General features: G+C 37.9%; 1 protein-coding gene across 1 annotated transcript in view; it reads right to left on the reverse strand.

Annotated features, from left to right (window-relative positions):
- Nucleotides 1-584: 584 nt before the first annotated feature.
- Nucleotides 585-14567, reverse strand: part of MTPN (myotrophin) — a 49760-nt gene continuing 35777 nt past the window's right edge. The window contains exon 4 of the mRNA XM_032761859.2: nucleotides 585-3840. Within this exon, the coding sequence (XP_032617750.1) occupies nucleotides 3754-3840 (87 nt within the window). The 3' untranslated portion in view covers nucleotides 585-3753. The remainder of the gene's footprint in view (nucleotides 3841-14567) is intronic.

Genomic DNA, 14567 nt, shown 5'->3' on the forward strand with positions numbered 1-14567 from the left:
TGCTGTAACTTAGTATCTGCACATATTTTTTTTTTTTCTATCACTAAAAGTAAACTGCACAATAGTCTTCTGGTGTTGACAGGATTACAACACAATCAAACTGATTTTGGATTTAATTTTGTTCAGTTTTAAGGTTCAAAGTTATCACTCATCCCGAAAATTACACTCTAAAAAAGTGCTCATAGTTGAGTTTGGGAAATGCAGATCTCCAAAAAATGGGGAGAAACTTCGATGAGCAATGAAAGGATCAGAGGTTTAACCACGACTCCATTTTCTTCAACCCCTCGGAAGATCCTGACGATCTGGGATGTGCTGGCTGCACCTTGCTCCCCGTCAACCAGGAGCGTTACTGAAGTTATAGTAAAATAATGTCAGGAGACTGACACAAAAGCAAATCCTTTCAAAGACTGGTAAGGTTTATTTCAATTAAATCTTTATGTTTTATTTTCCCTCCACTCATTTTTTTCTAGAAGGGAGATAAGATTAACTAAATGTTTGAGTCAATCAAGCTTCTGGTATAGTTGTAGAGATGACTACAAAAGGAAAGTGACAATAGCTGAGAAAAATGCTGCTGACACATTAGCTGTAGCACAATTCAAGTTTATTCCATTTGTTCTTGCAACACAAAACTTAAAACACAGTATTATTTAGCATTCGGATGTACATGAACTAGGATACTTATGAGAAACCCAATTGCGTCAAAAGTATGACATTGTGGAAAAAATGAACTCAAATATATCAAAATGCACAAAGCACTAGTCTTCCTCCATTACTGCTTAGAAAGATATGATTGTTTCTCCATTTACAAAATAGAATCAGGACAATTTAAATTTTTTATATTTTGCATGCAAAACACTGCAATTGCTTATTTATGTAGGAGGGCACTCTCACCAGCTTCTTCTATACACAATTGAGTATACAATATTGCATGGAAGAAAACAGCAGCTCAATTGAAATATTAGAAAAAAAAATCAAACAGATACATATAGATTTAAAATCCAGTACTTGGGAAAAGAAATCAATGAATAAAAGGCCTACTTGTTTGCAGCTTCCACACACTGCACCTACCTACTACCTCTCTTCCGTGCTTAACTAACTGGGTTTAGAAAGGTGAGCTATGCGTCGAAGACCTACTTGGGATATTCAAGTGCTGTATTTGAACGATAAGCCTATAGATACCAGTCTGAAGCTGCAAGGGAGACTTTGTTAGTACACTACTATAAACAGGTAAACTACCTGTTTGTACTTGATATAGTGCATATGAAATGACTGATTTAATACAAAACTACAGAACATGCAAAATTTTTTCTGAGATGTTAAGTATTACTTCAGTGGAGAACAAAACTTACTTAACCTTTTGCTAATACATGTAGTACCAGAAAGCAAACATGGTTTTAGCTTCCTTTACTCAAAATATGAACATTAAGTGTTGTGAATTTGTCTGCCAAGTGGTTCAGAAATACATTATAAATAACCTAGTTAAAAAAAGAAACTGTGAACCATCTTGGTCAGTCTATTCTATTCTATGTTTATATGTTATTTTCTCAAGCAATCGCTTCATAATTATAGGGTTTACAAAAAGGTTGAGAAAGAAGAGGGAAGGCGAAATAGCCTCTACTGCATTACAAGGAACATCAGGATAAACTGTACAAAGAATCACATGGTTTCCATACCATGAATGTAGAAAGCAGACCAGGTTTAGGAATGATAGGACAATGCACTCTCTGCAACAGCCAACTACAACAAAACACTTTGAAAGTAAAGGTGAAAATTATGTAAAGGGAAAAATTCAAGCCTTTAAATAGCATTATGTCAAGAGGTGAAAACAAAGTTATCAAAACACCCTGTTGCACTACGTTGATAGTTATAGACTGATAGAGTGCCCTCCATTTTCAATGAGGATGTCTCCATATTTTAGTTCAGTGATGTAATAAAGTACTGATTACTGATTTTTAACCCAACTCTTAATAGGCTGCATTAAGACAGCAAAATTAGCCAAATACAACAAAGTATTTAAACCACTACTTTGTGATTGTTTTCTTGGATGTAGGAAAATTACAGGGTTAGGCTAGTTGTAAGCAAAAAAGCCACAGGATTAAAAAAAGGACTCATGGGGAAAAATACACACACACCCACACACCCACATGCCAACCAGCCAACCAACCAGCAACTGATCAGTAAAACTTGTTATTAACCAGGGTGACTGTTCTTGGTAATAGTTTAACCCTGCTGTAGAATGCTACGTTGCCTTTAAAAATCAATTCAATTATTATCCACACTCTGAATATCAGTCCCTAACCCACCCTCCCCTCTCTAAAAATTTGAGGTACATTCAATTATTGCATGACTTGGCTAAGAAAAAACTCTTAATATTTTTAGCAAGCTTATATGGATGGCAAGTCAAAGGAATCTTAATATTTTAAATGTAAGATATAAAATTTAAGCTGATATATTTTAATTAGCTGTACTGCTCATGAAATAAATATTTGGAAATATGTGTAAATATTTTCTGCAGGTCGTAAGAACACCATTTTAGGGCACTGTATTCCAAGAACAGAGAATACATTTTGAAGTTGTCACACTTTACGTGATGCATGATTTATAAAAGCAACAAAAATATATGATGCAGGTGGGTTGGCATATGTTCAGCAGAAGCCTATCAACAACTCTGGGAAACCTGGTTACAAGTGTATTTTTGAAGGGATGGGGCTAAATTTGTCCAAACAGTAAATCTCACCCCAGTGATGGCTTTGGTGCAATAAGTAATCAGCCTCCAAGATGGGTCTGAGAGAGGCATTCCAAAGAATGTTCCTTAATTTTCAACACATAACCAAGGTCAATCCATTCAAACAGCAAATAAAGAAAATCCATAGGTACTAAGATAACTGTTCTCTCTTTATATGATACTAACAGGCTTATGGCTATGATTCTATTTTTAAATCCCCTTTTACTACCAGCAGGAGTTTGAAAGTGTTTCAATGCTATATAAATGTATGAATCTAGAGGAGAAAAAAAATATGCATACTGGAATGGTTTCTCCTTTAGACTTCCAAAACTTAAGATTTTATAAATAAAACTAGTCAGTTTTATCTAAAGAGATATGAAATCCATGTGAAAGGGGAGAGAAAATCCAAAGTTCAGTCATCCAGCAATTTAGGAGTATGCCCCTCCTCACCTTAACTAAGCTTTCACATAAAGCTTAAAGTCACCGAGGAAAGATTTGGTCACCAACCTTATAGGCAGCGTTCTTAACTATGCCAGGAAATCCCCAGTAGAGTGCATTCTTAAGGCAGAAGGCTAGAGCTAATTGCTTATCTCAGCACCCTAAGTTTACATCACAGCAGCCCCTACTGCTCAGACAGTTAGGGCTACCAAATATGTAGAGTTGGCCTTTGTGGAATCAGACCTCAACACAATCTAATAAATTAGCTAGGGAGCTGAAAAGGTCAAATGTTACTGGTATATTTTGTCTTTGCTCTCCCTTGGGTATAAGGTGTATTTTTATTAGAAAGGGAAGAGGCTTACTTGATCAGGAATCCCAGTAAAAGCCTGATCATGGTTCTTTTTGCCCCTCCTCCAAAACAATTTTTTTTTTTTTTCTGGTAGTCTGATTTGTTATGAATTTCTCTCTCCCCTCACCCCTCTTAAAGTATTTAGCTGAAGAAGCTGGCAGATAGAGAGTGACAGACAGACAGGCAGCAGTGTGAGGCCACAGGAGAGTCATTCTTCCGGAGTTATCAGTCCATCCATCCATCACTGGAGAAGAGCTTTGATTGCCTGGTTGTCAGTGGCTTCAAAGGCGGTCAGTCCATCTGGGCCTTTCACAGTCTTATCAGCACCCTGGAAAAGAGAGGAAAGGGTCCTTATCATTAAATAAGCCCACAACTGGGGGAAGGGAATGTAAGACTAGATCGCATGGCACAGGTTAATGTTTACATCAAGAATTAAAAATTCCTTTACTAGTGGAGTCTATTCTACTGCAGAAAAACAAGTTAGCAACGTTATGGATTAATTGTAAAAATGCCACATTATTTTTCAGGCACTAAGAATTGTAAGGTACAAAATTAACCCAGGCAATCACTGGCTTTTATTTATACTATCATATATTTATCTAATTAGGCTTTAAAAATAATATCCCTATGTGCAGTATGAAACGGGGAAAAAGTAAATCACTTTGCTAAAGTATTCCTGTGACAAATTATTTTTTTCTTACTTGAAACACTTTTTGTAGAGTGCATTAAGTATTATATACATCAAGAACATATACTGTATTCGTCATTTTACTTGTAAAAACTTCACAGTAAATGCCTGAGATGCGGACTATAAGAAGGTTCCCTGCAATATTGTAGGGAAATATTCAGTGCAGACACCAGACTGCTCTGAACGCTTAACCTGGAGAGTGCTGCCTTGGAACATTTTATCTGCAACACGGCATTCTGGTTTTGAGAGTGTGTATGTGCCCTTTTGTGCCTGTATGTTGTTTTATCTGTCTGCCCTTTCTGGATGAAAGCTCCATGGGAGCAGTAATTCACCACTGTACTCCAGCACCTGGAAAAGTGCCTAGGTGCATGGTAGGTTAATCTGCTCCCAAACCAGGTCTGATTCTTAACTCCCAGAGACAACATCCTACCATCTGAGGGTTCTGTTTACCAGCTCTAGCTCCAGCCAGTATTTATTCACCACACAATCTCTAGAGTCCTGACCCACTCCCCTTGCCAAATCTCACACATTCTTCTGCTTGTTCCTGACACCTACAAAATTGTTTAAATTGGCATATATGGTCCTTTAGAGGCTAACGCTGGTCAACTTTACCAGTCTCTTCTCCAGTTAACCGCTCCATGCTCTAATCCTACAGAATTTCTCACCAGTTCCTGCCGTGTTTCATGCCTTTATCCATGTGGGCTCTAGATGGGACGCCTTATCCTTTTCTCTGGGAAATCCATTCACTCAAATATTTACTGAATGTTTAATGTGCACATACTGTGTAAAGGACTGGAGAATCAAAGAAAAATAAGACAAGAGTCTGCCAGTCTGGCTGGTATGAGAATCAGACAACTCAACCAACACAACACCATGGGAAGGGAACAGTAACAGGGATGAGTGGCCCATAATCAGAACAGGATGTGGCAGGAGGGCGTTTTAAGGGAGAAAGTCTTCCGGGATGAGGTAAAATGCCTGAGCTGTCTTGACAAGGAAGTACAGGCTGATTAGGTAAACCAAGGAGGAGATGACATTTTAGGAAATGTTAAATTATCACAAAGTCCTCCTCAGTATTATTACAGAAGTCTCTATTTCCTCATTTTCTAAATGAATTTAACTGCTTCATGGAAGACATGGAATTCAGGGTCAAGTGGGAGAGACGTCAGTGCGTGAGAACTTCAGTGCTGTGAGTCCTGCCACAATGGTTAAGGGATAACTGTATTCAAAAAAGTTATTTCTTATTCATTTTGATGGCTATTTTTATGACTAGCATTATCAACTATAATTCTGCATTAACAGTTCCATATTATAGTGAACTTCTGTTGCTTTTTAGGTACCAGAGTTTATTTCCCTCCATTTGATGGCAGCACCCTAATTTCATCTTGGGGAATCATTTGTCCCTTCTTGCTTTTTAAAATTTTAATTCTTAATTATTATGGGTACATAACAGTTATATATATAGATGGGGTATGTGATGTTTTGATACAGGCATACAACGTGTAATGATCAAATCAGGGCCCTTATCATTTCTTTGTGTTAGAACATTCTAATTCCGCTCTTTTACTTATTTTAAAATACATAGTAAATTGTTAACAAATGTAAACAGTAAGTTGTTAACAATAGTTAACAATTTACTGTAGCCCTGTTGTGCTACCAAATACTAGATCATATTCATTATAACTGTATTTCTGTTCTCCTTAACCATTCCCAGTGTCCTCTATAGTCCTAGGATTATAAAACCGAGATGCTTATTTTCCTCACCAAATTTCAAAGATTTGAAAGCGGAATACTCTCTCCTAGATTTTGAATCTTGATTGAAGAGATCAAAAGAGAGAATATAAGAAGTTAGAGCTCATTTCTGGGGCACCACCTCGATGAAACAGCTGAGAAGTTCCTGCTACCCAGAGCCCTGCAGTTGCCACAGCTCAATCTCTTCTCAACCTGGTGCCCAGCTTTTCCTGTTGATTCTGCAACTAGGCCAGTATCTTTTCAAAAATTCCTTTTCTGCTTGTTGACTATCTCTGTTATTTGCAACCAGAAGTATTTAGATAAAATATTTTTAAAATGTATATGTCACCTTTTTCCTAATTATGATGCAAACTTATCGCAGAAAACTCATAATTCTATACGTTAGATACAACTAATGTTAACATCTTAGTGTTTCCTTCTACTCTTCTGTTCTAAATATGTATACGTATATACTTCTTTAAAAACAGTTGAGTAATTAGAAGTAGAGTGACTATATTTATATCAGACAAAAGAAGCCTTATGATAAAAAAATATTACTAGAGACAAAGAGGGACATTTCATAATGATAAAAGGTTCACAATTCAAACATGTAATTTAAAAATTCCATTTGTAATAGCATCAAAAAGGATAAAATACTGAAGAATAAATTTAGGGCCAGGCGCAGTGGCTCACAGCTGTAATCACAGCACTCTGGGAGGCCTAGGCAGGTGGATCACCTAAGGCCAGGAGTTAGAGACCAGCCTGGCCAACATGGCAAAACCCCATCTCTACTAAAAACACAAAAATTAGCCTCGTGTGGTGGCGCACGCCTGTAATCCTAGCTACTCCGGAGGCTAAAGCATGAGAATCACTTGAACCCAGGAGGCGGAGGTTGCAGTGAGCTGAGATGAGATTGTGATGCTGTACTCCAGCCTGGGCAACTGAACAAGACTCAGTCTCACAAAAAAAAAAAAAAAAATGAACCAGTTTTGAAGTAATTGAAGAATTTAAGTATATTTGGCCCTATCCCTTCCTTGAAGAAACGATTTTTTAAATTGTTTTTAATTATTTGCATAGCTTTAAGTAATATACTCATGCTGATATTTGAGCTATAACTTTAGATTTTATCTTTTGACTTCCTGCTACACAGATAGGCCTTTAGCTCACCACTACCACCCTTCCCCAGACCTTCTCAATTTCTTATACTTACAATATTTTGTTCTTTACAAATGTAAACGATATTTATTTAAACCTGTATTTCTTGTTCCATCAATTCTCAGGAAGTAATTTTATAAGATACTTTCTCAACCTTCCCATCACTCTCTCCACCTCCTAATTTGCCAGCTTTTCTATTTTGTCAAGATTAACTTTTATATCCTGGTCTGTAAAAACTGTGTTTTTATCAATTCTTCAGTAAGTGATGTTCAAATTATTTCTAGGTAAATACTGCTCATGGTGGCACCTAGCAGACTAATATGACTAGTCATTTTCTCTCTATTGTTCCAATATTGCAACCCTATGCAATCCTCACAAATGACTAATCAGAAGGTAACACTTACAGTAGCGGTCTGAGTTTTCCCCAGTCCCACAAACTTATAAATTAAAATGGTTTGGCTCTGTGTCCCCACCCAAATCTCAAGTCAAACTATATTTGCCAATGTTGGAGGTGGGGCCTGGTGGGAGGTGACTGGATCATGGGTGCTAATGGTTTGGCACCACCCCTCACTCCCTTGTGCTGTCTTGTGATAACGTTCTCATGAGATCTGGTTGCTTAGAAGTGTGTAGCACCTCCCCCTTCACACTCTCTCCTGCCACCATGAGAAGATATGACTGCTTCCCCTTTGCCTCCTGCCAGGATTGTAAGTTTCCTGAGGCCTCCCCAGCCATGCCTCTTGTACAGCCTGAGGAACTGTGAGTGAATTAAACCTCTTCTCTTCATAAATTACCCAGTCTCAGGTAGTTCTTTATAGCAGTGTGAGAACAGACTAATTCATGAAGCAATCTGTTACTCTTAAGGTAAATTGTTACCACAGAGAGAACCTAAAACACAATGAATTGAACTAAGTTAATTTATTTCTTGCTCATAAAACAGTCTTAGTGCCAAGCACACAGAGGTTGGCAAGGTGGCTCTGTCCTTTAAGGTCATCTAAGGACCTAAGTTCCTTCCATTCTGTTGATCTCCCATGGGTACACTCCTCATCCTATGCCTGGAGCTGGCTCATCCTACATCTGCTTCTAGCCTTCTAGATAGGGAGAAAAGTCCACAGCAAGTGGTTTCATATTTTGTAATGATTTGGAAGTGACACACATCATTTGTGCATATCACATTAGCCTAAAAGTTAGACACACAGCCATAATTACTGCAAGGAAAGCTGAGACACAAGGACTACCTAGGCTGCCACGTGGACTACAACCTAGGCTTTTCTTTCTAAAGCACAAGGAAAAATCAGACATGACTGACAATTTGCAACCTGACCTATACTGTTCTGAAAACACTTTGAAATAAGTCACTAATGTCCTCTAAATGCCAAGTCTAGTCAACATATATGGTATGTGAACAGTGATATTCCTAACTCATTATAGTCCTAACTCTCAAGACAGTATTATCTCCACATTCTCCTGTCTAGCCTGCCTCTCCCTCCCGCACCAACTCTGTCTTCTCTCCCCTGCCTTCCTTTACTTTCTCTGGCTGTCCTTTATACAGGATTCAGGTCTTTAACACTCTTCATAACTTGCTCAACATGCTCTTCCTAATCATCTCATCCATGTCCAACCTTTATTGTCCTCATTCTGAGGACTGGCTTTGAGACTTACCTACTTTAAGTTCCATAAACACCTTGAATTCAACCTCTCCCAAAATGAATATGTAATCTTTTCCTATAAACCTTGCTCCTTTTTCAAGATTCTCCAACAAGGTGAAGAACACTACCATCTTCCAGAAGCTGTGGAGACAGTATGCAGTTCTTGTTTATCTAGTCTTCAGACCATAGTATTAACATTTCCCATCTGTCCTTGGTTCTCCATTGCTACCATCACTTTTGTAGTTCAGGTATAAACATTTTGATGCAATGTTTTCCTTTTTTTTTTTTTTTTCTGAGATGGAGTCTCGCTCTGTCACCCAGGCTGGAATGCAGTGGCACAACCTCAGCTCACTGCAACCTCCGCTTCTTGGGTTCAAGCAACTCTCCTGCCTCAGCCTCCCAGGTAGCTGGGATTACAGGTGCATACCACCATGCCTGACTACATTTTTTTGTATTTTTAGTAGAGATGGGGTTTCACTGTGTTAGCCAGGCTGGCCTCGATCTCCTGACCTTGTGATCCGCCCACCTTAGCCTCCTAAAATGCTGGGATCACAGGCGTGAGCCACCGCGCCCGGCCTTTTTTATTACACAACTCTAATTCAGACTCCACATGTTTGGGTGTTCTTTCTCAAATGCCAGTCTGATCATACTGTTCATATACCTAAACGCCTTTAATGACACTCTCATGAAATAGAATAAAGATAAATAACTTGACACATAAAGGCATAATCTGTTCACTACCTACCTCTCTAGTCATAGGCCTTGCTAAATCCTTTCTACCTGACTGTGTGGCTGTGCCAAACAACGTACTGTACTCTAGTACATCATGGTTTCTTTCTTGTCCCTGTGACTTTTCTCATTGTTGCTTCTGCTTGGGATGGTGCCCCAATTCTCTACTGGACTCTTAGACACTAAGTTTCTAAGGTTCAGCTCAAGTGTCAACTGCTTTATGAAATTACAATTGTGGTACCTGGAGCTGTAATGACATTCTTATTCATAACACACTATCCCCTTAACTTCCAAGACCACAATTGCCCTCTTCTTCCTTCAGGTCTTTACACATTGCATATAACTCTTGTCACAGCAACCACAATGCTTCAATGCACTGATTGTTTTACATATTTGTCTCCCTTTACCAGACTAACTACGTTGAGGGCAGGAACAAGGCTTATTAGTCTTTGCGATCCCAAGGCCTTGCAGAGGCCCAATAAGAAGTAATCAATAAATGTTTATTAAATTAATTGATACAGGCCGGGCACAGTGGCGCACGCCTGTAATGTCAACACTTTGGGAGGCCAAGGTGGGCAGATCACCTGAGGTCAGGAGTTCAAGACCAGCCTGGTTAACATGGCGAAACCCCGTCTGTACTAAAAATGCAAAAATTAGCCAGGCATGGTGGCAGGCACCTGTAATCCCAGCTACTGGAGAGGCTGAGGCAGAGGAATCGCGTGAACCCAGGAGGCAGAGGTTGCAGTGAGCCTAGATTGTGCCACTGCATTCCAGCCTGGGTGACAGAGTGAGACTCCGTCTCAAACAAACAAACAAACAAAAAAAACAAATACAAATAGGAACTAAAAATATATAATAAGGAACTTGATAAAATAATTATAGTATTAAATCAGGCAGATTTAAAGACAGACTGCTGTGAATAGATCAACAAAGCATTTCCATTGTGAACAGGCTGCCTGCCTACTAGCACATTATATAACATACTCACTTATTTTCAGGTAATTTCAACACAGAAGTCCCTTTATTGCTGACATCTGATTAGAATCCGAACTAGGTTCATTTGCCTAGAGCATAATTCTGCTGATTTTTCTGAAGTTTTCTGGAGGAGAAAAAGGTTGCTATGGCCAAGTTAAAATGACCCAAACAGGTTGTCCTTCTAGGGAGTAAACATTTTTAAGGCATTGCAAGTAATTTATTGATCTTCAAATGCCACACTTGTAGATAATCAAGTATTATTTGATAGCGTGAGGTCAAACACGGAAAATGTTTAAAAAAACTTCAAGTCATGCTATCTCCACCCATAAATAATTTACAATCTAGCTGGAAAGATAAGATATACCCATCTGAAACAACAAGAACATATCTTTACCTGCTTGTCACCTTTATCTACTTCTTATTTCAGACAGCCTAATTCCCCTGTACATTATCAGTTCTTAGCACGTAAAAATAGGCCAAGAGAACTGGATTAGTAACATTTTAAGGATGAAACTCTCAAACTCCTACAGAGGTTATCTGACATTATCTTGACAAAAGGCTTTTGTCAAGGTTTTGAAGATGCTGATTATAGTTATACCGACAAATTGACAGAATAACAAGCAGCTTTGTTTCCATACAAAATTTATAAAATCAGGCAAAAAATTAGCCCTTCTATATATATATATATATATAGATCTAAGTGCTAACTGGATACACACACACACACACACACACACACACACACCTCTCTCTCTCTCTCTCGAACCAAATATAAATACAGTCAACTACATATATAGTCATCCCTCTGTGTGTGAGGGGGATTGGTTCCTGACTCCCTCTTGGACACCCAAATCCCTTATATAAAATGGCTTAGGATTTGCATATAACATACACACTTTATATACTTTTGTATACTTTAAATTATCTATAGATTACTTATAATACCTAATACAATGTAAACGCTATATAAATACAGTTGACCCTTGAACGACATGGGTTTGAACTGTGCAAGTCCAATTATAAGCAGATTTTTTTCAATAAAAGTTACATGGAGTGTGCCTGCCTCTCCTGTCCCTCCTTCCACCTCTTCCTCCTCTGAGACAGCAAGACCAACCCCCAATTCCGCCTCCTCAAGCTACTTGAAGCAAAGAAAATGAGGATAAAGGTCTTTATAGTAACCTACTTCCACTTAATGAATAGTGAATGTATTTTGTCTTTGTAATGATTTTCTTAATAGTCTTTTCTCCAGCTTACTTTACTGTAACAATGCAGTATATAATACATACAAAAACTATGTGTTGACTGTTTATGTCATCCATATGCTTCCGGTCAACAGCTATTAGTTTTTTGGGAGTCAAAAATTCTATGTGCATTTTTGACTGTGCAGGGATTGGCAACCCTAAACCCCTGCATTGTTCAAGGGTCACCCAGTTGTTATACTGTATTGCTTTTTAATTTATATTATTTTTAATTATTGTGCTATTAATTTATTTTTCTGAATCTATTTTTGATCTGTGGTTGAATCCATGGATGCAAAACCTATGGCTATGGAGGGCAAACTGCGTGTTATCTCTATATATGCATATGGATTTACCTATCTACATATACACAGAGATAAACACACACATTCCTTTCCCCATTGGAATATAACCAATTACTTCAGAAAATTTTCTTTAGCAACCATGGTTTTGAATGGTCAACTCACTTTGGAAAAAAAGCAATTTAGAATCAAATACAAAACGAATGTCTGAAAGGACTAAGACTGCAGTTGAGGATTAAAGGCAATTCAAGGAATATTTGCAATGTTTCTAGTTTAACATTTTATGACAGATACTTATCAGGTCAGGATTCTAGCAACCTTATGTTGATTTGAACTGACAGGAAGTGAATATAAAACTTTAAAAAACCATTGAAACAGCTTTACAGAGTTCAAGCTCTTTATCATTCCATAGAAGCATGCTGGTGTCCTCACTCAGAAATTTTTATTTCAAACACAGACTTTCTCAGTCAAAATAAAATCAGAAACAGCAAATAGAAAGGAGAGAAGGCCTACTGAAGACAGTCACACTAACAACAGTAACGTCTGACAAGAGCTTGACACGACTATAGTAAGAAAGAAACCAAGACTGAGCCCGGCTAAAGCTTAGCTAGTGTAAGGACAATTAACCAAAGCTTCAACAGACCCCCGAGGGCTGGATGCTGGTAAGGCTTCAAGGAAATCATCATGTCTTGTTACGCTGCTTAAGAGAAAAGTATGTAATACCCTTAAGAAATTTTCTATCCAAAATAGTTATTTTTTACCCTTATAAAGGCTTTTTTTTCCCCCACAGTATATTACTACCTGAAATTAAGTTACATTTATTTGTATACCTGTTTACTCTGTCTTCCCTCTAGAAAATGAGGTGTCCAAGAGCGGAGGATCTGTTTACCTTGTTAACTCCTATATCCCCAGTATTTAAATGAGTACAGTGTGTACTTCCTTTTGATACTAAATGTCTCATGAAGACTTCAAAAAATGTAAAGGATCAAAGACATTCTTTGTTCTTTCCCTGGAACCACCCAATTCCTCTCATTCAATTGTTAGATTCTCTGTGAAGCCTGCTGGGATTTCCCAGGCAGCTGGTGCCCTGGAGATCACAGGTCAATACTGTAGCTCACTCAGCATCTGACACAACCCACTTTCAACCTGTTCTTCTTTGCTTTCCTCTACTACAGAGGTTGAAAATAAATGAAATCCTCATACTCCCTTAAAGCTACAGGTGACTATCTGACCTAATTTTGGCCTTAGCTCTTTCCCCGCTCTTTCTGTTGTCAACAGACACAATGCCTGGCGGTTCAGTAGTTATCTTGTGACCATAAGGATTGGGGAAAAGGCGGGGGGGTGGCGGGGCGGGTGCCCAGTGTGGGATATCAACAACATACACAGTGGAGCCAGTCACTTAGCCTTGGACTGCATACCTTCAGACTTTCTTGTTTAGATCACTGTAGTAAGAGTTTTTGTTACTCATGGCTAAACTCCACCTCTCTTAGGGAACTTACCACAGTCTGTAATTAACTGTTAAAGGTATGTCTTCCCCAAATTAGGCTGAGCTCCATGAAGGAAGGGGTCCTGTTATATTTGTCCCTGTGGCTTTAATACCTAGGATAATGCCTGGTGGCCAGCAGATGCTCAATAAATATTAAACAAATGAAAAAAATTCACATCTGGGTCATAGTAACAGAAATCTTACCCTTAGTGAACACAAGCGTCCAAATTAAAAGGAAAAATTATTTTTTTAAAAATACTATCTTGTCTAAGTATGTACTACTGTATCATTAGAAAGAATACTGTCAATTATTTTGAATCAATTTATATGCATTTTAGAACTGTCTTGAGAAACTGTGCTATACTCACAAAGAACTCCATTATCTCATGATTTGAGGCAACTGTTTGTAGTTCCATGGTACTATGAGAAAATGTGCAGAATCTGAAAACCTTACACTGTTTAAATATATACTTAAATATTACCATTACCATAGAACTTAAACATATGATTCAATTTCAGAAACTACTAAAAATGGATTTGGTATTTAGTGACATTAAAAATTGTTCAAATACCTACAATTATACATACTTTGCAATTTTATCGACTGGTGCAGGATGATTTCATAGCACATTTAATTTCATATTTTAATTTACATATTGATACAGGAGACAGAGTAAAGACAATTTCTGGATACGCTATAAGGCCTAATACAATACAAAACACAGTGATTGTTACTTCCCTTACATTTTTCGTAGCAGTTTTGAGTTTTTAATGTAACAGTAAAAATACGTAGCCACATTTTTCTCACAGCAGTCCCCTGAAGTAGGCATTGTTAACTCCATTTTGTAGACAGGCTCTCAAGCTGTTAAGAAACTTGCCCAAGGTCAGTCAACAAATACGAAAACTAGAACCATCTGACTCCAAATTTTGTATTCTATACCGCATTTAGTTGAAAATTACCCATGGCCTCTCCCCCCAAAATGTTAGGGAGAAGACTAGATTTTGGAATTTATTACCTTTAGATATCTGCAGCTTATTTGTATCTTACAGAAAATGAAAGAACTGTGGGATGGCACACATACGACATGTCATCTGTTGCGCACTCTGA

Source organism: Hylobates moloch, unplaced genomic scaffold (genome assembly GCF_009828535.3).
Source record: "Hylobates moloch isolate HMO894 unplaced genomic scaffold, HMol_V3 SCAFFOLD_1, whole genome shotgun sequence".
In the NCBI taxonomy this organism is placed as follows: domain Eukaryota; kingdom Metazoa; phylum Chordata; class Mammalia; order Primates; family Hylobatidae; genus Hylobates; species Hylobates moloch.